The sequence below is a fragment of the Channa argus genome, chromosome 13 (genome assembly GCF_033026475.1).
Source record: "Channa argus isolate prfri chromosome 13, Channa argus male v1.0, whole genome shotgun sequence".
In the NCBI taxonomy this organism is placed as follows: Eukaryota; Metazoa; Chordata; class Actinopteri; order Anabantiformes; family Channidae; genus Channa; species Channa argus.
In genome coordinates this window covers 13,571,152-13,597,193 of record NC_090209.1, presented here as the reverse complement: position 1 = coordinate 13,597,193, position 26,042 = coordinate 13,571,152, and the positions used below count along the sequence as shown (strand labels likewise).

At 38.6% G+C, this 26,042-nt stretch overlaps 2 protein-coding genes across 5 annotated transcripts; both read left to right on the top strand.

Moving 5' to 3' along the window:
- Window positions 1–362: 362 nt before the first annotated feature.
- On the top strand, window positions 363–14,102 carry erbb3b (erb-b2 receptor tyrosine kinase 3b). Of its 4 annotated transcripts, none has more exons than XM_067528094.1 (28): window positions 363–691; window positions 2,914–3,068; window positions 3,246–3,432; window positions 4,055–4,180; window positions 4,289–4,351; window positions 4,556–4,674; window positions 4,963–5,053; window positions 5,152–5,265; window positions 5,354–5,471; window positions 5,555–5,628; window positions 5,878–5,968; window positions 6,472–6,674; window positions 6,876–7,008; window positions 7,104–7,197; window positions 7,719–7,876; window positions 7,979–8,035; window positions 8,251–8,392; window positions 8,532–8,651; window positions 8,729–8,827; window positions 8,984–9,169; window positions 9,252–9,407; window positions 9,518–9,593; window positions 9,680–9,826; window positions 9,914–10,011; window positions 10,626–10,781; window positions 11,860–11,931; window positions 12,385–12,676; window positions 12,822–14,102. In XM_067528094.1, exons 1-28 carry the CDS (start codon window positions 613–615, stop codon window positions 13,715–13,717), a joined length of 4,302 nt encoding a protein of 1,433 aa, XP_067384195.1. In that variant the 5' UTR covers window positions 363–612; the 3' UTR covers window positions 13,718–14,102. The 4 variants fall into 4 exon arrangements, with proteins under 4 accessions (XP_067384195.1, XP_067384194.1, XP_067384196.1 ...); XM_067528093.1 differs by having other exon boundaries at window positions 364–691; window positions 4,912–5,053; XM_067528095.1 differs by lacking the exon at window positions 11,860–11,931 and having other exon boundaries at window positions 364–691; window positions 4,912–5,053.
- Window positions 14,103–16,269: 2,167 nt separating this feature from the next.
- On the top strand, window positions 16,270–24,574 carry pa2g4b (proliferation-associated 2G4, b). The gene is made up of 16 exons (XM_067527001.1): window positions 16,270–16,464; window positions 17,927–18,055; window positions 18,130–18,235; window positions 18,345–18,414; window positions 18,533–18,625; window positions 18,716–18,779; window positions 18,875–18,953; window positions 19,034–19,112; window positions 19,219–19,352; window positions 19,437–19,531; window positions 20,716–20,843; window positions 21,015–21,068; window positions 21,148–23,368; window positions 23,462–23,488; window positions 23,715–23,737; window positions 24,255–24,574. Exons 1-13 carry the CDS (start codon window positions 16,377–16,379, stop codon window positions 21,205–21,207), a joined length of 1,179 nt encoding a protein of 392 aa, XP_067383102.1. The 5' UTR covers window positions 16,270–16,376; the 3' UTR covers window positions 21,208–23,368; window positions 23,462–23,488; window positions 23,715–23,737; window positions 24,255–24,574.
- The last annotated feature ends 1,468 nt before the right edge of the window (window positions 24,575–26,042 follow it).

The window sequence follows — 26,042 nt, the reverse complement described above, 5'->3', positions numbered from 1 at the left end:
AAGTGTTAAGGATGCATGGTGCGAAATGTTTAGACCACAAGCTTCTTTTTGTTGTATATTTTTAATTAATATTAGCTTGTCCAGTGCCAGTGTTGGCACAAACCAGCCAAGCAATCACTGAACAGATGAGGAATTAAAAGTTTTATCTCATTTATATTTAAATGTAGGTGTAGTGGATTTTACGATCCACAATATTGCAGCAGAAGTTTGTTCAGGCGCATCTTCGGGTTGAAAACTCGAGGCTGCAAAAAAAAAAAAAAAAAAAAAATAGAAAAGAAAAGACGGACCAACCTCTGATTGGAGAACAAATCAGGCTCCTGGCCAAACACACATCCCTCTCTGGGAGGGAAAACGCAGCATCAAAATAAACTGCCACTTGTTGTGTGCTGTAACATTTGGAGTCACATTTCTTCTTCGCTTTGACCACATGACATTGGGTTTGTTTTTCTATCGGCTTACAGAGACAGAGCTTACAACCTAAGTCATTTTTTTTGGTACACAATATATGTTTTTTAAAATTTCTTTCACTTTCCGACTCAACACTGGCTGCTCGGACGAACACTCAGACCTGGAGGATATGATATTGATAGGATAAACAGTTTTGACATAAACATGAACCACTGGAGAGTTTTTTTGCTGTGTGTGACATTATCCTGGAGGCTATTGACAGTTTCAACCCAAACGCATGAAGGTAGGATAATTCATACCAGAAATACTGTCCAGCCTATTTTTATTGCCTTAACTTGATTCACTCTTCACATGTAACTTCAACATTTATTTCTTCTTGAGTCCACCTGTTGACATTTGCTTTTCATCATCTGTTAAGAGGGTGTGAATGCACCTTGATTTATCAAAGAATCCAATTAACCCTCATCTCTCCTTATCTTTGTCTCTGGTTACACAGTTCTTACTGTGTTTTTGTCCTTTAGATCCTGAAATGCTGAAGTACTTGAAATAGTGCCCTTTTTTATCAGCTCAGTAACCAGTGAATAAATAAATAATCAATTATATGGTTTTAATATGTCTAAATGATTATGACATATTTTTATATTGCTTAAGAATTCTGTATAAAGGGATTACTTTCTGACTCCTAATAGTCCACATGCCACTCTCCCACATTAACATTGATGTCCACTTCTGTTCAGTGACCATGTTCACCCAAGAATGAGTGCATTAAGATACAGGTTCTGTCTGCCTTTAATTTTCCAATATCATTTACAAGAAGCCTCCAGTATTGTCTATGGAGGCATCATATGACTGTATCTGGAAGGTTCTGGTTTATACCTTGGTTTGTTCCCACTGAGGACAGGAAATTTGATGTGTTTACTGCTGCAGGTGCCCAAACATTGCAAATAAAGGTCCAGTATCGCAGGTTTTGTTGGTCAGTACGAAATGGTGTGTATGTCTCCTTCCGTTCAAAATATTTCCCTTCCCTTTGCCAGAATATCAAGCTCACACATAGCCCATTGTCTTTTGGTATGATCTCAGCGACGCAGACCCCTCTGACACACATACACACATGCATACAGACAGAAGCACTCTGTCACTGCATCACTCTTCAGTCACTGGGACACACTGTCCACATTTATAGTTTTATTACAATGAGGCACTTTGTGTGCAAAAAGTCCTGCTCCCTTGACCCTGGGCCTCTACTCTATCAGCCCCAAGCCTGGTCTGCTCCATATATCTGTGTTACAGCGTACTTGTTTTTCTCTGCTTCACATCAAACTCTACAGCCAAGTCAACAGAAAAAAAAACTTTAGGGAGACTCACCAACTCCATACATGATACATAAACAATCCAACCACAATTGATCATTTATGAAATGACCTGCCTCACAACAATATTACAAAGAACATTAGAATAAATTGGTTTTATCAGTAAAATGTTTATCAGTAAAAAAGTTATAATCAGTATGCTTTCTGTTGCTTGGGAAAGGAGTGTAAAGATTGATTTGAAAAGCCAACACTGCATAAAATTTTTTATGTTTTAAAATGTTCACAAATTAGTGCCTTCCCCCTACACCAACCAATAAAGGAGAGGCTCACATATGTCAAGGTCTGTCTTAAAACAATACTGACAAGTCTGTCAGTAAACTGAACATGTTGTTTTGCCTCATCTGTCCATTAATATATCTATTCTTAAAGGACGCCTTCACTGATGTTGACCTTGCTTCTTTTGGATCTAGTCTGAGTAGTAGATATAGATGAATGCCAATAAACTTCTCTTTGACTTCCTTATATTAACATATCTCTCTACTTATAGCTGAAAAATGCCTCCATATGACATCACTTAGATCAGATTATGTCATCTTGTTGCTTTACTATGGAGTTTGTAATCATGCTAAACCAGCTTTACCAGAGCTACTCAAGATGACATCATCTGAACTCCTAATGATGAAAAACTCCAGGTGATGTCATCTGGAGGATTTTTTTCAGCTAGAAGCAGAGAAATAATTAAATATAGGGAAGTCAGAGGGTTGTTTAAAAGCATTAATGCTCATTTACACCCTGGAGACAGAGAAAGCAAGTTGAAAATTATTGAAGTTGCCCTCAAAAGGAATTCAATTTTAGGTGACGGGGCAACCTACACAGTACTTGACCTGTGTAAGAATGACTGAAGTTCCACTGAGGCTTCAGTTAGACATCAGGCGAATATGTTCATGTGCTCTTTTTGGTACAAATTCACTCTTTGTTGCAACATCGTGGTGTTTGATCAGGAAACAAACACTGGCCATGAAAACAGTTGATTTTGTCGACCATCATTTGCATTAAAATTGTTAGTGATTCATAGCCTTGTCAATGTACACATGTGAGTGGAAGTTCAACACGTACTTGAAAACCTTGAATCAATACATAAAATGACATTTATGCTCAAACTTAGTGTGACATGTCATTTTCCTGTTTATGTCAGTGGTGTGTCCTGGCACCCAGAACGGACTGAGCTCCACAGGCTCTCAGGAGAATCAGTACAACTTGATCAAGGACCGGTACGACCGCTGTGAGATAGTCATGGGAAACCTGGAAATCACTCAAATTGAGAGCAACTGGGACTTCTCCTTCCTCAAGGTAAACCAGTGCTTCCTAATTTCCATGTGTTCGAGCTGCTTTAGTAGCTGACGTTTTAACATTCATCTGATCTAAACATCACTGTTCTTGCAGACTCCGGACACCACAGAAGTAAAGTAGATTAAATAAAAAATTTCCACTGGCTCATGTGTTGGTGATCATCTTGTCCCTCTTCAGACAATCCGTGAGGTGACTGGCTACGTCCTCATTGCTATGAACCACTTTCAGGAGATTCCTTTATGGCAACTACGAGTCATCAGAGGAAACAACCTGTATGAAAGACGCTTTGCCCTCTCTGTCTTCCTCAACTACCCTAAAGATGGATCCAATGGCCTGCGGCAGCTGGGGCTCACAAATCTGACAGGTAAAGAAGCTCAATGACAAGAGATGTTTTAGATGCAGGAAACAGAAGATGTTCTATAAGTTAAAATAAGTAAAATAGAAATCTTACAGCCAATCTCAAATGTTTTGAGGAAATTACTTGAATGTGAAGTTAGCTATTCTTTTGTGTTTTCCTAAGCGTCATAAAAACAACATCTTTAATGTGTTGCATAGAGTTGAGGCACTTAGCTTTAATAATCCCTTCTTTGGGTCAGAATTTTTAGCAGATTATTTGCTATAACGCTGATATTTTTCTCATAGGCCATTTTTGCAAACATTTTGATTTGTCATATATAGTTCACAATAATAGGACCCTAAAAGTGTTACATTTGTTTCCAACAGAAAAATAACTAGACTGGGACTGTTACAAACGCAGCCCAAAAATAATAAATTAGTTTTACAATAATTTAGACAAGAGAAATTTTGTCTATCTGTGACTACTCTGAATCGGAAATATGGCGTTCCCAGCCTTTCCCTTTCTTGGAACTGGAAAAAAATAAATTTAGATTACAGATCACATATTACAGTGCTATTGATTAACACACTGGTAAATTCTAACAATTGACACTGTCATTTGTGGGCATGCCTCATCGCTTTCTTCACAGAGATTCTGGAGGGAGGGGTACAGATTATAAACAACAAATACCTGAACTATGGCCCTTGGATCTTCTGGCAAGACATTATTAGGAACAACAGTGCTCCTATTGACATCCAGTTCAATGGAGAGAGAGGTCAGTGTTGGAATAGTCCTATAGATCAGATCACAAAATTAACTGTTCTTTGTCTCTTTCTTTTAGATGCTCTCTGTCTTTCTGACTCTTCCTCTATTTATCTCTCAGGCCCATGTCACAAATTATGTAGAGATTACTGCTGGGGGCCAAATGTGGACCAGTGTCAGATCTGTGAGTGCCCACTTGTTTTGTTTCCATTTTTCACTCTCATTTTCTCACTGTGCTTTGCTCCTCTCTTCCTTCCCTGTCTTCACTGATTTTGCTTTTCAGAGACAGAGATTCAAAGAGACAGGGAGAAATGCACACACAAGGACACAACATTCATATTTACATTGCAGACCTCTGTTTAACCCATCTCTCCTGTGTGTATCTTAGTGACTAAGACGGTGTGTGCACCACAGTGTAATGGCCGTTGTTTTGGGACGAGCCCCAGGGACTGCTGCCACCCAGAGTGTGCAGCAGGATGTAAGGGCCCTCTGGACGTGGACTGTTTAGTGAGTAGAGGCTCTGTCTTAGCCTCTCTGCAAGAATTTACTAATGAAAGGAAGAAAAGTAGAGTCGTTTGGAAAATTATGGAAAAACTTCCATAATTTTACCTAAAATTATGCACATTCTTTGAATTTTATTTTTTAAAACAATCTGCAGTGTAACTACACAGTAGTTGCACATAGTAGCTGTACATTTAACATGTGTGTGTGTGTGTGTGTGTGTGCGTGTGTGTGCCTGCATAGGCATGTCGTCGTTTTAATGACTCCGGAGCCTGTGTGCCTCATTGCCCCCAGAATCTGATCTACAACAAGCAGACCTTTCAAATGGAGACCAACCCTAATGCCAAGTATCAGTACGGATCCATCTGTGTTTCTCAGTGCCCCAGTGAGTAACCCCACCCTGAAGGTGTGTAGGCTGTGTTATCAGGCCTGGCATGATGCACTTTTTAATACTGATAGTGATTTCTTTCTTTCGTCTTGTAGCCCATTTTGTGGTTGATGGTAGCTCTTGTGTGAGCGTTTGTCCTCCAGGAAAGATGGAGGTGGAACGAAAAGGTCACAGGCAGTGTGAGCTCTGCAGTGGACTCTGCCCTAAAGGTTGACACTAATAAATACTTTCCATGTCTTACACTGGTTTTATGTGTCAGTCATCAAAACTGATATTGTTTTTGGGTCATTCCTGTAGTATGCGAAGGAACAGGGGCTGAACACAGACAGACTGTGGATTCCAGCAACATTGACAGCTTCATCAACTGCACCAAGATCCAGGGCAGCCTTCACTTTCTGGTCACAGGGATTCTTGGGTAATTGTGTGCCCTGTCTGAAGGATACCAGAGCACAGCACTGTAAAAGACAGAGGTTCATATTGTGCTTTTGTTCTTCACAGAGATGACTTTAAAAAGATCCCACCACTGGATGCCAAAAAGCTGGAAGTGTTCCGCACTGTCAGAGAAATAACAGGTTTGTCATTAAAAGTAACATTTGTTGATGTAAGTTAATAGCAATAATACTCAGTGATGGTTTTGACAATTGTTTTCAAGTCATATTTTCAATCATAATGTCAGACAGTTACATTCAATCTGAGAAATAAACCAAATGCAATGATTGCATTTATTTATAATGATGAATGCTATGCTTAGTTTTTTAAATACAAAATGCATGAAATTGCATTACATGGTCCTTTAATCCCATCACTGTGTTTTTTGGTAGATATTTTAAACATCCAGTCGTGGCCCAAAGAACTAAATGATCTGTCCGTTTTTTCAAGTCTCACCACCATTCAGGGGAGATCGCTGCACAAGTAAGACCTATTTACATGTGAAACTGCAAATGACGCGTATGAATGAATAGACTGATGAAAAACAACAAATTAACAACCAAGATTTCCTTCAAATGGGACAAGCAGATGTACAGTCTCTGTAAAAAGTATTCCCATCGAACTGAGCTGCAACTGAGGGGAGAGAGACTCCTCCGACTTCTGTTGAAGGCTTCTGTTGATGAAATGAAAGAAACTGGGCATAAACTGTTGCGTAGTTTAATAATTTAACATCTTTCTTTCATAATTTTTGTTTATTGATCATGATTTAATGTTGTTAAAAACTAAAAGATGAACTTTTTTTATAGATGCTGTAAAGCACCTGAATCACATTTTGGACTGGTCGTGATGTTTGTATTCTTGTCTAACAAACTAATAATGATCTGTATAAATATGGTTATGCGACATCATTTGTAATGAGTAATAAATAATTAGTTGAAATTGAAACATTTCTCTTTTTGTCTTTATTCTTGACCCTTGACCCAAAGGCGTTTTTCTCTGATGGTGATGCACATCCCCTCTCTTACCTCACTGGGTCTACGCTCTCTCCGAGAGATCAGTGATGGCAGTGTGTACATCAGTCAGAATGCAAAACTCTGTTTCCACCACACTGTAAACTGGGCACAGCTGTTCAGAGGCCGCAGTGTTCGAGTCAACAACCTCAGCAACAACAAGCCGCTGGCAGAGTGTGGTGAGCCAGCGGCTCTATATTATAAATGAAAAGTGAATTTGTTGATTATTAGTCTATAGTACTCATGAATGTGCATGAACAAAAAATTAATTGTATCTAGCAGAATAAGTTGAATAAGTTTGAATAAAATGGAAAAAAACATTTTTAAACATGCTTAATTTCTGCAGCAGGTTTTTGATGTTATTTTTATGTTGTGTACAGTTACAGAAGGCCATGTGTGTGACATGCTGTGTTCAGACTCTGGTTGCTGGGGCCCAGGACCTGAGCAGTGTGTCTCCTGTAGGAACTACAGCAGAGGCAGCACATGTGTAAGCAGCTGTAACTTCTCTTCCGGGTCAGTAGAAACGAGAGTATTTTTGAAATTGCCCTTTTGTTGACTGTGTTCCTTTTGCCGTCTAACCAATACATTTTTGAACATTGTGCCCCCAGCACTCCAAGAGAATTTGCAGGGCCTGATGGCGAGTGTGTTGCTTGCCATCCAGAGTGTAAGCCTCAGCACGGAAAAGCAAGCTGCACGGGACCGGTAATCACTTCCTTCATTTATACAGGAACAGAACCCTCCTAAGAGCTCTTTTTATCATTTGGCTTTTTACCTACCTGTAATATACACAAAGCATGTATGTGTTGTGTAAATTGTGTTTTGCATTTCTCCTTGCAATAAAAGAAAAGTTACTTTCTTCCTGAAATATATATATAATAGTAGTCATTTCTTTGTCTTTCAAACTTAAACTTCAATATTTAATACCCTTGTGCAATTCTTCACCCAGTGGAAAAACACTTTGCAACAGATCTTAGTACAATGCTGGCATTGAGAAATTCAGTATTGACTTTGTGCTACTTTTTTGCCTGTGACATTGCAAATTATTTAGAATAACAGCTAATGTTTTCAAATTTGCTCCCAATGGGAATCAAAGTGCGAATACTGCACTAAGACACAAAGTGTGTTTCCTGCACAAGGCCTTCCTTGCATGTCCAATTTCTCTCAGTGAATTCATTATCTATCTCAGTCTTTTTGTTTTCTTTCTTCCTCTTCTTCTTTGGCAGGGCACAGATGAGTGTGTGGCGTGTGCCAACCTCCGAGATGGTCCTTATTGCATGTCATCTTGTCCCACTGGAGTTAATGATGGACAGAAGGGACTGATCTTCAAATACCCCAACAGGCAGAGTCACTGTGAGCCATGTCATCACAACTGCACACAGGGGTAAGACTGGATTTAAAGAATATGTGTGTCGTTTCATATGCTTTTACTCATGTATAACAGTAATGGGTTTGTGACTTCTGAACCCTTTTTTGTCTGATTCAGATGCTCAGGCCCAGGATTAAATGACTGTTTAGGGACAGCTAGACTGGCGGTGACTAGGTGAGTGTTACCTCCTGCTGGTGAGTGTAAAATATTACTCTGTGTTTCAACTTTATTGATTCTGAATGTCACATTTTGTTGGGAGACATTAATTGTAATCAGATATTTCTTGAAGAATAATTTGGTCAAAATTAAATCAAAATTTAGTGCGACAATGTCAAGAAAATGCCACTTTTGTCTGTCCATCTCTTCTATCCTCCCAATGTCCCTTGCAGTGGTCAGATCACAGGAATAGCTTTAGGTGTCCCTGCTGGACTTACGTTCTGCTTGGCGTTATTTTTCCTGGGGGTGCTGTACCACCGAGGCCTGGCCATCCGGCGCAAGCGAGCCATGAGGAGGTACCTGGAGAGTGGGGAGGTGAGAGTTTAAAGACCGTTCAACCCCATGAGCCGCCATAACCTGCGTGGCATGATTGTTATATACATTTTTTTTTAATGTAAAATGTAAAAGAATTGTAAAAACAATCGTCTCAGAATAACTTTTGTTTTTTTGCCAGAGCTTTGAGCCACTGGGTCCTGGAGAGAAAGGCACCAAGGTTCACGCTCGCATTCTGAGGCCCTCAGAGCTGAAAAAAATAAAAGCCCTTGGCTCAGGAGTGTTTGGCACAGTGCACAAGGTAGAACATCTACACTTATCTGTCATTTTTAGACATTCACTTATTATCCAATGACATACCTACCACTTGTGTTTAAGGGATTTTGGACTCCCGAGGGAGAGACTGTCAAAATCCCTGTGGCCATTAAGACCATCCAAGATACGTCGGGACGTCAAACATTCACTGAGATCACTGATGTGAGCATCAGGCCTTAACAATAAATACTATAAAACATTGTGAACAGGAACGTTTTAAATGTTTCAATAGTTGCAGTGATGGCTGTAGTAAATCAGTATGATTTTTTAATATAAAATGCATACAAAACAAATCAATATAAGCATGTCTCTTTGTAGCACATGCTGTCCATAGGCAGCCTGGACCACCCCTACATCGTTAGGCTGCTGGGCATCTGTCCAGGTGCCACACTACAATTAGTCACACAGCTCAGTTCACAGGGCTCCTTGTTGGAGCACATCAAACAGCACAGGAATAACCTGGACCCCCAGCGCCTGCTCAACTGGTGTGTGCAGATAGCAAAAGTGAGTGCATCTGGAATTCTTTTTTATATTTCATATTTTTGAGCATTGAAGTATATATAGATTAAATGTATTTATGTCTCAGGGTATGTACTACCTAGAGGAGCACTGCATGGTCCACAGGAACCTGGCTGCCCGGAATGTCCTGCTGAAAAATGACTACCAGGTCCAGATCTCAGACTATGGTGTTGCAGATCTCCTTTATCCTGATGACAAGAAATATGTCTACACTGACACCAAGGTGGTTATGACTCATTTAGCGCATCCACTTGTAAAGTCACAGTTAAGAGGTCTTCGCTGTCTGTTCCAGTCTCTCTGTTTTGCTTGTCTAAAATTTGTCTTCTCGTTCAGACGCCAATAAAATGGATGGCACTTGAAAGCATCTTGTTTCGAAGATATACTCATCAAAGTGATGTTTGGAGTTACGGTAAGAGGCAGCTTGAGTGTTAGACAATCCATTCGATTAGATATTGAGAATTTTGGCAGCAGAAAATAAATGTTTTTTTTCTACAGGGGTGACCGTGTGGGAGATGATGTCATTTGGGGCGGAGCCATATGCATCTGTGCAACCTCAGGAAGTCCCAAGTCTGCTGGAGAAGGGTGAACGACTGTCACAGCCCCACATCTGTACCATAGACGTCTACATGGTCATGGTTAAATGTGAGTGTGATAAAAAAAATTGCATCACTATGTACAAACAAAACAATGCGCATAGTTGATCTGAAAATAGCATCTTTTTCTATTCAGGCTGGATGATCGATGAAAATATAAGGCCGACCTTCAAAGAGCTGGCCAGTGACTTTACTCGTATGGCAAGGGACCCACCTAGATACCTTGTCATGAAGGTCAGTTGGGTGTGGATGAAGAGTGTTTAGTTAATTAAATGTGCTATAGCGCACTGGAAAAGTACTCCATAATCAGTTAAGTTTTGCTTTGAAAATGTTACTTCAGCAAAAGCATAGCAGTATACTTAAAACTTAAAGTACTTATTGCAGAAACACGGTGTCGATCATAAATAAACATCTTACCAAGAGCCAGTCTGAAATGTCTTAATGGTCAAATTTTTAACAAATAATCTTAACGTTATTTTAAATGAGGAATAGGGCGTAAATCCTGTTGTTAACCTGGAAGCAGAAAACATTTAGCATTTTTGGAAAGAAACTTAATTAATTTTTAAATCATTTTTAAAAAACTTTCTGCTGACCAACTAATCAGTTGATTGACTACTCATTTGAGCTCCAATTTCTCATACTGTTTGGCAGTTTAATCTATAACAGAATATCATATTTGAACTCCTTATATCATGCACAAGTGCCTAAAATGTATACTTAAGTGCAGTACTTAAGTAAAAATATTAAGTTACATTGCACTGCTGAGGTAAGAACATCACTGTAAATCATTATGTCCACTAGATGTTTTTTCAGACCCTACTCCCTGTTCCTCTCTTTTAATTCTGTAGTTGGAGCTAAGAGAAGCAGCCTCTGTAGAAATGCATCGAAGAGAATCAGAACGAGGAATTCTGGACGCAGATATAGACCAAGACGAAGAGGCTACTCCACCTCTTCAACACTCACCATCTTGGAGTTTATCTCAATGCCACATTCATTCTTATAGGGTAATGACACGTCTGTATTGTTTTAGGACCAGTGTCACAGCATCAGATACCCTGTAAAATTCAATAGCTATCATTAATTACATTTGGTCAACATTAATTATTAGCAATATGCACTTCTTCCTAGTTTTCATCAATTTGGAGAAAACTTCAGGGTGAACAAACTCATTGTTTTTGAGTAAACCTAACTTAAAAACAAAGAAGCACAGTAGCAAAAAATAAGACAATGGCACTACTACAACGCCAGGAGACAGAAATTCATTAAAAAGCACAGAGAAATACTTGGAGTCAGGTAATAGCAGGGTCATGTAGGTATGTAATAATAGGGTCAAAGCCTGGTGTAATTCATAAACCAAGTGCAGTTGATCACTGACCTCTGCTGGCATGTGCTAAGTACCGAAGGAGGTTAAAATGTTTTATATTAAGTTTACTGATACAAGTAAAAATATATTTCACGCTTATGTAGTACAGCGTGAAGAAAATTTTAAATATGGTTTGACTGTTCTGACCAGTGGATAATTACAGCTAATTGACACAAGAAGCACTCTTACTTGTGCATAGCAGAGAAAGAGAGTGAGATGGGGAGATGCAAATGGTAGAAAACAAGGGGGCTTATGTATTTCAAGAGCGCACGTCAGTAGTATAGTATATAATAATATAGGATTGTGGCGTTATTGTGGGGTGTGATAAACAAAGAGAGAGAGAGACAATTGGTCCAAAGTAGAAAGTCATCAGCAGCTGTTGATAATACCAAAACATTTTCTAGTAACAAACTGTAACTTGTCTTTTTAGGGCAATCAGTTTACATGGGTTTGACTAGTAAACAAGATGCCATACTGAGTTACAGGTACAGCTAAAGTAAATTTTCCACCCCTCTAAATAGTTTTTTAGTTGTATGAACTATTGAATAGTAAGTGTAGCACACAGGATTTGGAAGTTCAAATACAAGTCCTATTTCTGTTTACTAGGTTTTTTGAATTTGATTAGTTTGCATGTTTTGATTTTTAAAGTAGGTTAACTAATTAGAATTTACAGCGTAGAAATAACCTGCACATAGTGATTTTTTTTTCATGATTTGTAGATTGGCACCTCTCAGGCTGGACCTATTGGATACATTCCAATGGCCTCAAGCCCTGTGGACACCATCCGCCAGGTGTGACTGACATTTTAGATTTACATTTTCATTTACATTTAGAAGACGCTTTTATCCAAAGCGACTTAAAAGTGAGGTACAAGGCAACAAAAATCAAAGTCAAGGAGAAAACATCAAATCAAAGTCCTATCAGAAAAGTGTTCACATTTCATGAGATCCAGACACAAGCATTTATGCAAATGCATGATAAGAAACACATTCCCATCCTTCTTTATATACAGGTGATATTTGAAACCAAAACACTGAAAATCTTTACTTTAATTTGCATGATTATTACATTTTGATACTACATCACTGATTAAATCTGTATTGCAATCCAGCCCTCCCAATGAGTTGTACCCTCAAAAAGTGAGACACATTGAATTCAATCTGATCCACTTATTTGAAAAAAAAAAAAAGATAATAGGATTAAATCCTATGAGCTGCAATATCAGTCCAACTTTTGCTTTTCAGCTGTGGTTTCAGAGGTCTCGTCTTAGCTCAGTGCGGACACTGCCCGAGAGGTCAGGGGTCAGGGGGAGCAGCAGAGAGGCAGAGCTGAGTGAGGAAGGTTTGTGGGCCGGGAGTCTTCACAGGGCCAGATTTGGATCTGAGCGGGCTCATCCTCGTATAGCCATCAGTCGACACAGGAAGCTTTCAACGGCATCAAGTCCTTCCTCATATAAGGTATGGACAGCAGATGAAGAGGAGGAGGTGGACCACTATGGCTATGTCCTGCCTGGATCACCTGTTAGTCCAGAGAGAGGTAACACATCAGCACTAAATGGGAGCACTTTATACTTGGCTGTTTTGTTGACTTCTGAAAATATTTGTTTTAAAGCATGAAAAACATGTAACCAAGGCTTCTTCCCTAATCATCTTTCTTCTACATCATATGTCATGAATTACAGTCTCAAGAGTCTCCCATTCTGGACGAAGAAACTCAAATCTAAAAACTAATCTGTCTCTGGTGGCAATAAATCCATCCCAGGAGTATGAAATCATGACTGAAGACTCTCCTCCTTTGCCAGCCAGAGAAGTCTCACCACAGGCAGCTGCCCCTTCAGTTGCACTTTGCAGTATCACATCGCCTTTGCCTTCTCCAACATTCATGGCTTCAATATCTGTAGAGAAGAGAGCAGATGTGGAGACACTGACAACAATCTTATCTGGAAAGACAGAGCCGGTGGATGAGAAATGTGAGGGACATATAGCAGATGTGACTCCAGAAATTTACACCACAGAGAAACATCAACTGAATGGGGAGTCTGAGAGTGGGATTAAAGCTGTGGAAGACCAAGGGACAGGCAGCTATGAATACATGGATATCAGACGATCTGACTCTACAGAGGAAGAGGATTTACCATGGGAAAGACGTGGGAGTCAAGCATCTACAGCAGAGACAGAGGAAACAGACACAAAGGTGGAGGTGTTCAAAAATGAGGAAGAAGAGGAAGAAGGGATTTGCCTCAACACAAATAAACACCCAAAACTACTGGGGAATCTGAGCAGTATGGTCATCTCCAGGCCAGATGTGCTCACAGCTGGTGTCGAAAAGGTGGAAGAGTATGAAGAGACAACCAGATTTGTTGTGGTAGGCAGTAGGTGGGAGCAGGCAGACTACCAGAACCTCCCAGTGAATGGGAGGGTTGTTTGTGAGGAAATGGGCAGTGGCAGGTGTGCAGGGATCAGGGGATACATCAAGGTTTGTGCTGGCATGGGGGAGCCTTGCAGCAACACATCCTTTGACAACCCAGACTACTGGCACAGCAGACTGTTCCTCAAACCAGATGCTGTTCGAACCTAATAATGTGGACTAGGAAATAGACGGTTGCAGTCATACATTTGGGAAGTTTTTTCTATATGATGTTTTTTGTTTGTTTGTGGGTTCTAGCTTCCAACAAGATTAGAACAAAATATACATTTTAAACTTCACAGTTTTATGGTAATGTTGGCCTAAATAAATGTCAGGCTATACGCTGTCAATAGGTACAGAACAACAAAATAAAGGCTGTGGATGGTTAAATCTTGTGTTTGCTCTCTAATATCAAAGTGTGCAGTGAGTAAAAATCAATGAATGTGTCACTGTGTGATTTTGAGCAGTGAGAAGGTGTTCCAGTACCATTGCTCTAGAACAGTCTTTTTGTACAATTTTTTATATAAAATGAACTATTAAATACGTTTTGTAATTATCCAGTCAACTGTGTGTGTTTGTGCAGAACAGCTTTCCTAGATCCTCTTGTAAAAAGATGATAAAAGAAGATAAAAAGACGTGATGTCACACTTATGTACTGTAGGCATCTGTAACCTTGTGAGATCAAGCCGGCTACAGCAAGCGTTTTTAACATTAAATCGTTGGACTCGATATCTCTTGCAGATTCTTCCTAGTCAAAAAGAAGATTTCAAATATTACCAATCCCATTTTTCTAAAGACAAAAAATGTAACTTGACACTCTGTGGTAGGAGTTTTTCAGGAGTTCAGATGATTTCATCTGGGGGAGCCATGGAAAAGCAGGTTGACCCTGATTACAAACTGTGTGAGCAATAAGATGTCATAATTTGAACTGAAGGTTCCTCAAAGTGATGTCATCTGGAGGTATATAAATGTAGGGAAGTCAGAGGGAAGCTCAAAAGACTTTAATTACATATACTAGTCAAACAGGATCAGTATCAGTAAGGCATCCTTTAAATGTAGATTTGATGAGTGAAGTCAAACTTTTTGATATTTTATAGAAATGTTATAATAGGTGTCTAATATTTAATTACAGATAGGTGTGTGGTTTAATATAATGTTTACACTTGTTGCCATATCTTACTCTGACGTCACCCATATATAACCTTACCAAGGCAGCTGCAGTATTTTATTAGTGAAAGCTTTTGCTACAAAAATCAATTCTGTGAACCGAATAAACAGTGTGATTTACATCAGTTTCTTTAGCAGTTCACGTCTTATGTTATAACAATCTAGTTCTATAGCATATGGCGCAAGCAGTGATTTCCGTCTTTAAATAACTGAAAATGTTTTGGTGAGTGGCATGTGAAGATCTTTTTTTTCCCCTCATGAATTTCGATTGCTTTTCATTTATGCAGTTTCATATTGAATCACTCGAACCATTTATATACAGCGGCAAAATGATATGATTTCATGCTCATTTTTATCCACTTCATGTTATATATATGTTATATAGAGGCTAACGGCGTGTCTCTTTTGGATAGTAGCTCAAACAGAATTATAAATAGTACATAATCTTATGAATCGGACCTCATGTCACCCCCTTTAAAGAAAATACCTTCACTATTTAAAGAAAGTGTAGAAACTGTTGGTCTCTGCAGCTTTTTGTCACCGCCCCCCTCTCGTTCGCTTGCAGGCGGGGCGCAGATCATCTCGAGCCTCCTAAGACCAGAATGACATGACGTATTGAACGCAACGGTGACGCTGTCGCGCGCGATTTGTTCAGAGGCAGATCAGAGATGGTCAGAGAAACAAGATACTCATCTTCACTGAGCGGCTGTTCTGTTATTAAATTTAACGTTTAGTAGGAGCAGTTACGTAAAATCTCTGGTTATATACACTTTAACACAAGAAAGTAATATTAATTACTATATAGTATATAGTTAGTATTATAGTAATAAAAATATAAAAATATAGTTTAAAAATCAACTATATATTATAGTAATACTGAAGCAACAGTGACACCTTCCCAATAATTGTTTTGTTATTATTACAAATAAAACACATGAAAAATTAGGCAATGTACTTGACAAATAATTTGTGACAAAATGGACTAAGTAAAGTAAAGCAGGCTGCAACCAAATACTTAAGTAACTGGGCTCATTTGCTTTCTATCACTTTATATTTTAAATGCCTGACAGGATACATAGTATCACATCTATCTTCTTATATAATACAGTCTGTCCTAAAGTATAACCATAGCCATTTATAATTGATGCAGCTTGACAATTAATAGCTTGTTGAGTGAAAGAAAATTATTTGGCAAATACATGTTTAATTAAGTCTTTCTTAATGCAAACATGCCAAATATTTACAATATAAAAGGAGAACATTTGATTAACTGCTTTATTGTAGCCTAAAGTACAGTAAACGGGGTTCTTTTCCGGCTGTTGGTTGGACAAAACAAGAGTTCCTAAGATGTAAAACTGGACATATGTTTTGTTATATAATTATAACAAAACAAAAAAGAGACAAATTATAATTTGTCTCTTTTATTGTTTGTTTGTTTTTGATGGACAAAACAAGTTAGTTGCAGCCCTCAGTGAGCGCAGCACGCTTGGCCGAGAACTTTCTTGACTGCGCAGCGTGTCTTTGGCGGCAGGCGGGATCTAGTGATCGGAGGCTGCCGGCTGAAGTCGGTGTAGAGAGTAGCGTGGTCCGTCCTAAGACTGACTGACAGACACCCGCCGGGGGAAAAAAAAAGTTACTCTGAGTTCGCAGACACACTGCTAACATGTCTGGAGATGACGAGACCCAGGAGCAGACCATCGCCGATGACTTGGTGGTCACCAAGTACAAGATGGGAGCCGAGATTGCGAATCGTAAGTGAAAGGCGGTTGTAACGCGCCGTTTTGGCTCAGCGGCTCCTAAGTATCAGGGTCTGTCTGATGTTAGCTAGCAGTGTCAGCTAGTCAAACCCAGACTGCAGCTGTGCCATGTGCCGCAGGAGTGGCAGCAATACATCACGTTAGAAAACGGATCGTTGTTTAATTCAAACAAAATCCACATTTCCTATATAATTAGGCCAAGCGTTTCTTTATTATAACCCGTATCCGTTCAACGTCGTGTAGCTGTCACATTAGCCCGGTGAGCTACTTGTTCAGTGGCTGAGCTACTTTACTAGCAAGCGTAAGCTAGCTGTAAGTGCTAACAGATAACAATGACAAGTACGAAATGGAATGGCAGTATGATGCTGTTAGGAACAGTGTTTCTGACATTTAAATGTGTAACAAAGGTAATTTAAATCGACACGAACAATAATATAATGTCGAGATTTTATTAATATTTAATTTTCATAAATTGTGTAATTTGAATTTGTGACTGTTAAAGTGAGCAGAAACCAGTCAGCACACCCAGTACTGTTAAATCACCTGAAAAAAAAAATCTATAAAGAATGAAACACGACCTCCATCCTAATCTATAGTCCCTAACAACAATCGTAAACTTAAAATGCTGCTGTTTGTAGCTGAAGCAAATATATAATACAATATATTACTTGCAAGGTCACATGCACACATAATTAATGCGATGTCATATTTGTGAATGTTAATATAAATGCCTGCATTTGTTCTAAAGTGAAAGTGTCAAATGATAATTTTAGAGTTATTGGTGCAAATGTGGAAACGTCTCTTTTAGTGCCCACCTTCCCCCTTGTTCTTGACCCTGGCTCACATATATTTGTTGCTCAGTTCAACCACATGCTTTCTGTTTGGCTGGACCTGTCAGTCCAAAGCCAAAAGCATGTATTAATGGGGCTAGAGAGTTAGTTCATCAGATGCCTAGAAAAGGCTGCTTTAGAATATCCAGGTTTGTTGTTATCTTGATCGTTTTTTAAAAAAATCATATGTAAATTAAGTCTGTTTTTACTGACATCTGTCGTGTTTGTTTGCCAGTTTGTCTTTGTACTCTTGCTTTGTAGTGAAGAGGACCCACATGCTCAGCACACACAGGGTCTATGCTTAGACATCCGGCAAAACAGCCTATTTCATTGAACTTTTTCACACCTTTTGAAAGCTGTAACATGTTTATCTTCAAGCTACAGTAACACACATCAAAATTTGCTTTTAATAAGACCTAGAACAGTGAGCAAAATGTGGTAATATTGACCAAACTTATTATGCTATTTTGGCCTAGAGACAACTTTAGTAACTTGTCTTACTGCCATTTTAGAAAGAGAAGGGAGGGTGGTAAACAGTCTGAAAAGTTTACAAGTCCAGCAAGTATAAAGTACAACTTATTTAAACATTTCAACCTCATTGTGACTTATTTTATTTTTTTCCGCAGAGGCTCTGAAGACAGTTGTTGTGGGAGCTACGGCTGGAACCTCCGTGCTCAGTCTGTGTGAAAAGGGAGATGCTTTCATCATGGGAGAGACTGGGAAAATCTTCAAGAAGGAAAAAGACATGAAAAAAGGTAAGCGCATGTCATAAGTTAGCATTGATGTGTCAGGATCAGCACGCCCTCATTCACTCTCTTTCTCTCTTTAGGTATCGCTTTTCCTACTTGTGTGTCAGTAAACAACTGTGTATGCCATCACTCCCCTCTGAAGAGTGACCCTGACGTCATACTGAAGGATGGGGACCTTGTCAAGATGTAAGCTACTGAGTTTATGCCTGTTTGTGCTGTGTGCTAGATATGATATAGTGTATTTTATTTGCAGTGCACACTTTCTTTAATCTCAAGATTTCCTGTTTGTGTGCAGTGATCTGGGTGTTCATGTTGATGGCTTCATCTCAAATGTGGCTCACAGTTTTGTTGTTGGGGCAACCAAGGTTTGTCATCACTTCTCCCTTTTAATAATTTATTCACAGTAGTCAGTTTATTGTTGTAGCTCACATTAATATGTTTGGTATTCCCACTATTTAAAGCTTGTGATACTTTATTTTTCAGGACAACCCAGTGACAGGGAGGAAGGCTGACGTTATCAAAGCTGCTCATCTCTGTGCTGAGGCTGCCCTGCGTCTTGTCAAGCCAGGAAACCAGGTAAAATGTTTACCTTAAATATTGATTTTACTGAAACGCATCATTGTTCATATTTCATTAAGTAATCATCAATTTTGTCTCTTCTATCAGAACACACAGGTTACAGAAGCCTGGAACAAGATCGCAAAGTCATTCAAGTGCTCCCCTATTGAGGGTTTGTTAACATTTAACACCTTTTAGGCTCTGTGATCCCAATGGTTTACAATGTCATTTTAAATCTTGACTGCATTTTTCTCTGTCTGTGAACAGGCATGCTGTCGCATCAGCTCAAACAACATGTGATCGATGGGGAGAAAACTATCATCCAAAACCCAACGGACCAGCAAAAGTGAGTTCACTCAAAAATAGATAATTTATGATGAGTGTCACTTTTCACCAGTAAATGATCTTGCAATTTTGGTTTTGTAGAAAGGACCATGAGAAGGCTGAGTTTGAGGTACATGAGGTATATGCTGTGGATGTGCTCATTAGCAGCGGAGAGGGAAAGGTGAGAGAAAGTTTGGTAATGATTTTATTTAATTTTTTCCCCTGCCTAAATTTTGACTTTTCATAAAGGCAATTATGTATTTATATATGATGTGTTTGCAATTTAGGCAAAGGATGGAGGTCAGAGGACCACCGTTTACAAACGAGACCCCAACAAGGTGTATGGCCTGAAGATGAAGACATCTCGGACATTCTTCAGTGAGATGGAGAGACGTTTCGATACAATGCCTTTCACTCTAAGGTTTTATCCTATATCTTAAGATCTTTTTTTCCTTTTTTTACTCTAAATCATCATTAACTTTTACCAGTCATTTGTCTTTTTTAGAGCATTTGAGGATGAAGGAAAGGCCAGGTTGGGTGTGGTAGAGTGTGCCAAGCATGAGCTGCTGCAGCCATTCAGTGTGCTGCATGAGAAAGAGGGTAAGTGAGGGGTATAATTAAAAGCTTTGGTGACCATTACATTTTTTGAATGTTAGTTTATAATATATGTGATCAAGATGAAATGCAGTGTGAAATGTTTAGAGTAGTTGGAAGACTTCACATGTACCTGGGTGTGTATAAAAATGGTACAGCAAAGCTAGTACTGGTGAAATTATTTGTTTTAAGGACACAGGTGTTAGTGGAGCCCTGGTGAACTCCATTAACTTTATCATCCATAGTGTCATCCATTTGGCCTCACTTAGGTCTGCTCCTAGCTTCGGTTCACTTCTCACGTTAATAACTGTACCGGGCTGAGTTGGGTTCAACTAATTTCAGTTAAGAGATACAGCTGAATTCCATACTTTATTTTATTTATTTATTTATTTTTTAATCATTGGAATAAAAATAAAACATTTGAAAATAATCCCACTCTTGTTTCCTGCAGTCTTCACTAACATCAGCAACAGTCCATTTCTTTGATTTAAATCATGTGTGACAAAGAAATGCCTCACATTTAATATGTGGGGCCTCACCAGTGACTGAATTTATAAAAGTGAACAGTAAATGTTTGTATAAAAAACTAATTTGAATAAAATTGTATTTACTGTCAATTAGCAAGCTGTTTAATCAACTGAACGTTGCAGCCCTAATTCTATCCTATTTTTAATTTCCCCAATAATTTGAATTTTTTTATTTACTGATCAGACATTTGCCTTTGTGAACCGTGACAATAATCCATCGAAGACACATAAGCAAACATGGTTGTTTTATTTTGGTTAAAAAAAAGCCCTGCTTCAAAAATACAGACTCTTGTTAATGTTAGTTCAAGACTGGCAATGTCATGTAAAACAATTTGCACTGGGCCTAAGAAACATGTCCTACTGTACATAAATTTAGCTTATAGGTGTCCTGCATAAACTCTCCAAAGTTGTAAAATTCTGTCTCTTGTTCATGTTACATATTAAATAATCACTAAAGCTATCTGATGTATTCTTCAAACTGCACTTGCTGTAGTGCATCACCTATCACTGTAGTAATAAATCTACTGCAGTGCGGACTTGTTGAGTAATAAGAATTTGTGAGTCCAACGTAAAGTCTATTTACAGTTGGTCTCTGTGAACACAGATATTTCTGTACACAAGGTGGGGCTGTTTAATGCAACTTTCTACCCTCTTTGTGTTTAGGTGAGTTTGTAGCCCAGTTCAAGTTCACTGTGTTGCTCATGGCTAATGGACCTCTGCGAATCACCAACAGCCTGTTGGATCCAGAACTCTACAAATCTGAGCATGAGGTGGAAGACCCAGAGCTGAAGGTAAATGTGTTTGATGGATGGGATAATGCATTTTTTTCCTGAGAAGAAAAGATGAGACAAATGTGACTGCTGTCACATGTTGTTAGCTGACTTGGCATTTTGGAAACCACTATGTGAGAGTTATATTTGTCTTTTTTCTCCCCCCCCCCCCCCCCGCCACCAAAAAAAAAGGCTTTGCTTCAAAGCTCAGCCAGCCGTAAGACTCAGAAGAAGAAGAAAAAGAAGGTGAGTTGGAGGGCAGTGCTTTTATTTAACATACATACTCCAAATGTTTCTGCTAACTTTAATCTTTTCTGTTATGAAGGCTTCAAAGACCGTTGAGAGTGCAACAGGACAGGCAATGGAGACGGAAGCTGCAGAATAATTTCACTCTGTTTAAAAAAAAAAAAAAATCTGATGACCCAAAGACGTCAATAATCCTTCTGTCCCAGCTGTTTGAGGCACTTGCAGGCACAGCTGCTGTCAATACCTCTGAAACTATCTGATGTCAGTCTGGGATGATGCTGCTCCTAAATTCTGTCACACACATTCGTCCCAAGTAAATCTTGCTGTCCTTGACAGTCTTGTTCTCTTTAACGGTGGACTCAGCTCTACTATGAAAGAGGATTTATTTTCTGGAAGGGAATGTACTCACCGGAACATTTAACCATTCGACTAACCTTGAGCTTTCTTCCCTTTCTCCGTGATAGCTGTAGTTAAAGATAAAATGAAAAATAAAATAAGCTTGACAGAGCGGCCGAGGATGATGAATGCACAGTGCTATGTCAGTGTAACTGTGTGGTACTTAGATAACTTCCTTGAGAGCATAAAGCAGAAGCCATGCCTCTTAAATGAGTGTTAAGTTGTTGGGGGCAGAAATGTGCAACACCTGTATTGAACCCTGATTTCATATGAATATCAGTTTATAAGCATGGGATCATTAGTTATTACTGTTGAATTCAGCATATTTACTGCATTTATACTGCTTATGCTTAGGTCCACTAGTTCATTGTGTATTCTTATAGCCATCTGCTACAGGTTACTCAGCTAATTTCTGAAACTGACATTTTAACACCTACCCGTTGATTAATCTTAGAAGTAGAGTAAGAATTTTTTCAATTATGGATGGTCTAGCTCCTGTCAAGGGTTTAACATTCAATCTTTTGGTGCCACTACTGAATCTGACAGTCTGAGTTTACATAAGAATTCCATACCTGTTAAATATATGGATGCTTTTGTAAAACAAATCCCACCTTCAGAGACTATTTTTGGGAACATTAAAAGCCACCTGACATCATTTGTGTGGTTGTGTTTATTTGTCCTAATGAGTTAAATGTGTTTTTGTCGAGCTTTTGAACATGGTAGTCATCAACTATCAAATCACGACTGTAAGACCACCAAAAATGCTTGAAAGTAAAACAAACATACTCCATTATAAATGTATTTAGGAATACCAGTTTTACCATACTTGATGGATGTATTGCTCGATTAAATAAAATTTGCAGGGCAACACAAGAAATTTGAAGTCTTAATGTATTTGGTATTAATGTTGATTATAACTAAATTTTCTGTTGGATCCCTGGTAGAGCAATGGGTTTGCATGCAGAAGGGTTCGAATCCCGCCAAGCCACCAGGGACCACCCTGGTGCCGGTACCGAGCCCGGCACAAAATGGGGAGGTTGCGGCAGGAAGGGCATCCGGCCTAAAATCTCAACCTGCGAAACACGTTCCGCGACGTCTGAAGTCTAGATTTTATTTTACAACGTGACAATTTAAAATGCAATTTCACAGCCATCACCATCTTGTCCATTAATAAGTAATACGATTAAAAATATTATACGCTTATTAAAAAGCATATGTTTCTTGTGTTTCCTCACGTTAGAAACCAAAATGCACATAGTATTAAAAATACAGAGGACCATTACTTCAGGGTCTATAGGTTAGGACGCTGTCCGCGTTTGACAATATGTATCAAGCAGGAGCTGATGTAAAAGTGCCATTAAGTTTCTTATAAATGACTGGAACAACTAACTTAAGAAAGTGTTGTATATTCGACTCGTCCCTTCAGCGGTCGCCACCGCAGAACGTGTTCCGCACGTTGATTTCACGTGACTTTTTACACCGGATGCGCTATACATCACCATAAGGAATGCGATATATCTTTATGAGTCTTTAACATGTTTATCGCTTGACCTGACAGCACACAGAAGTCTGTAATAAATGTATTTATTTTATTATTAATAATAATAATTTATGGCTTTCACTATTATGTCTATTTTATAATTTTTATTGCTGCTACTAATTTTGTCTTTCTTGATTTGTACTGTTTCTATTTTGTAGCACAGTGTTAAAATGTACGAAAACATAATATGCTTGGGGAAACCATCCCCAAGCATATTATTTAAATTCGTTACCTTCTACAAATAAAAACTCAACCTTTTACAATAAAAACTCAATTTCCCGTGTTTCACTACGGTCTAAAACGCACGTAAATTGGTCGTCGCTTCATTATGACGTCCTACTTCGAGACGATTCCTTAGCGGTTGGTACGTGAGATTTGTTGGTATCACAATCCAAGTTAATCGTCTTCTTTTGAGTTCAATCAAACTAATTCTTTACCTTTACTCTTCTGATTTTAGCGTTCCCGTTTCGACATGAGAGCTAAGGTTTGTGTTTTCTGTCTGTATAATTTAAGAATCATAGTTAACTAGTGTGCTCACGTTTGCTAACTAGCTAGTTAGCAGGCTAGGGCAACTATGGTTTGGCCTACTGCGCCCTTTTAGCATATAGTTGCACAGTACTTTCCAAATTATGTTTCTTTCCGTGTTGTCGTTTGCTTTAATGTTTCTAGAAATGCATAAATGGAACTAAAAGAATTGTTTTTTTCCGCAGTGGAGAAAGAAGCGCATGCGCAGGTAAGCTTGTGAATAACTCGTGTTAACAGCAGGATATCTGCAGGTCTTAACATTTTTAAACACTCCTTTTTAAAATAAAGGAACTATAAATTAAAGTTTAAGGTAGTTTATAATAAAATTGACTCTCGTTAGTGTAATACTTGGAAAAATAAATGTATATTGCTTTGACATAGTCTGTTACGTCACATAATTGGAGGAATATAAGGAAGCAACAACAGTTAAGCTTTTTTCAGCTTTACTTGGAAAATTCTTTCAGTACATTTTTGGAAAGGCATTTCTATGCTCACTTTATAATGTTATTTTTAAATACTGTACTGAATTTGTGGGCATGGGTGAATTACCGCTTAGGTCCTATTGTTCCTACTAGATTTCCACTTTTACAACTCTTGAGCAGTGTGTTCATGAAACGGGCATCAAATTGAATTTTGCATGGTGTTAAATTTCTAACTTGAAATTCTGCAGAGACCTTGTACAACTATTGCAGAGGACTGTTCTGACTATTTTGATATTTTTGCAGGCTGAAGCGCAAAAGGAGAAAGATGAGGCAGAGGTCCAAGTAAATTGTCCTTGCTGTCGTCACTGACATCCCATGTTGCCAACAACTGGATCTGTGAGCACAACTGGAGACCCAGGACCCTCCCAGTGTCAAGTCTGGCGCTAGTGGTGTCCATGCCAACCTAAGGGTGTGCAGTGGCAGCTGATTGAAACTAAGGAGCTAAATACCTGGTGGATATCAGGCTTTTCCTCTGGGACATTCTGGACTCTGTTCTTACTCCCTCAACTTTTGTCATTTGTTTTTGTTTATGCTATGATTAAAGGTTTTGGTTAAGAAAAGAAGTTCCTTGCAAATCTTTATTTTCACTAGCTGTTTGTCTTCCAAGCATTTTCATTTCTTGGGCTTTCTAAGAACTCTTGAAGAGGTAGTGTATCTGCTTCTGTAAGGGAACTTTGACCTGTTTTATTAGTCAAAAGCCCTTTTTATAGCTTTCATATTGATTTTGTATATCTGTTTTGCTGCTCCAGTTTTAGAGTCCCAGTATTGTACACACTTGGTTACAATAATAGTTAGACATTTGCCTTCAATTGTCCACTTCTATACAGAGAGTAGTTAACCAGTATTGGAAGATGTGCTCTTTACTCTTTATACTATATGTAATACTCTTTATTAGAGCTGTAAAAGTGAAAATGCATCATTGCACTATAGAGACTAATGTTCTCAACTGGAAGAAATTAAGTACTACACAATATTCTACTGTAAGTACCAGGCACTACCTCATGTCATTGTGACAATCGTAAGTTGAAAAGAATCTGAAAGCGCCAGGTTCATCTGCCAAACGGCATCAGTAGTTTACATTTGAACTTGCTTCCCTTACACATAATGGTTAAGCATTTTAGATTCACATTATGGCTGATTGGATTCTATAACCTTTGCATATTGGTCGCTCGAGACAGACAAATCAATAAATACTTTCTTTTTTTTTTTTTTCTTTTTTTTTATAACCCTTGAAGTCAAACCGGTAATTCATGTCTTCTAAAGCCAAATTCTGAAAAGGTCGTTTCTGGGAAACCTTATTAAAGTGGACAGTGGCACTGTTGTTCCCTTTTATAACATTATCTTTTCCACTGGCAGTTCTGCAGGAAGCTGAAGCTGTAAAGAGAATTCTGCTCTGAGGAGTAGCTGATCTTAAATACATAATACCCTATGAAATACAAAATGCACTCCTGTTAGGTGAATAAAAAATTCTGACAATTTACTTCTTGAGAAGGGGACTAATGTCATCACATTGTCCCTCATAAAATCTTTAATGAGAAATGTGTCTATGTATTCTAACATCATCTGCATGTCTAACTAGATTTAGGATCCTTTTGTTTGACCAAGTCCCCTGGTAGTGTTGACTTGAGCTAACCGGTTGTATGTAGGACGTAGTCATATGTCAAACAGATGATGCAGCTTAGAGGGCACAACCAAACGCTGCTGACTGCCCTGATCAGTGAAAGCGGGCTGTAAGCAGGCAATAGGTGGGGGTAAAACAGTGAGGAAAGGTTTCCAACTTCAGTAAAAACTGGAATAAAAATAAGTAAACAGATAAAGATGTTGGCTGTAGGCAATCATGGCACTAAATGTGATAGCAAATCCATAAAATGCCTAGAAAGCAGATGTTATAGTACCCACAGTTAAATATTAGCCAGTATTGGTATATGGCCAATCCTCAGAGTCCCAGAGAATTCAGCTTTCCTCAACAAATGGCAAGTAATTAGTATTTTTAATAATTAAGCATAAAAATCTTGATTAAATAAATTATGA

Bases quoted from the DNA above. Each gene is read 5' to 3' on its own strand.
- pa2g4b (XM_067527001.1), top strand. From the start codon at position 16,377: ATGTCTGGAGATGACGAGACCCAGGAGCAGACCATCGCCGATGACTTG. The intron at 16,465-17,926 runs GTAAGTGAAAGG...TTTTTTCCGCAG, and splicing joins GGGAGCCGAGATTGCGAATC to AGGCTCTGAAGACAGTTGTT. The intron at 18,954-19,033 runs GTGAGTTCACTC...TTGGTTTTGTAG, and splicing joins AACCCAACGGACCAGCAAAA to AAAGGACCATGAGAAGGCTG.
- erbb3b (XM_067528093.1), top strand. From the start codon at position 613: ATGAACCACTGGAGAGTTTTTTTGCTGTGTGTGACATTATCCTGGAGG. The intron at 4,181-4,288 runs GTCAGTGTTGGA...TTTATCTCTCAG, and splicing joins CCAGTTCAATGGAGAGAGAG to GCCCATGTCACAAATTATGT. The intron at 7,009-7,103 runs GTCAGTAGAAAC...TTGTGCCCCCAG, and splicing joins AGCTGTAACTTCTCTTCCGG to CACTCCAAGAGAATTTGCAG.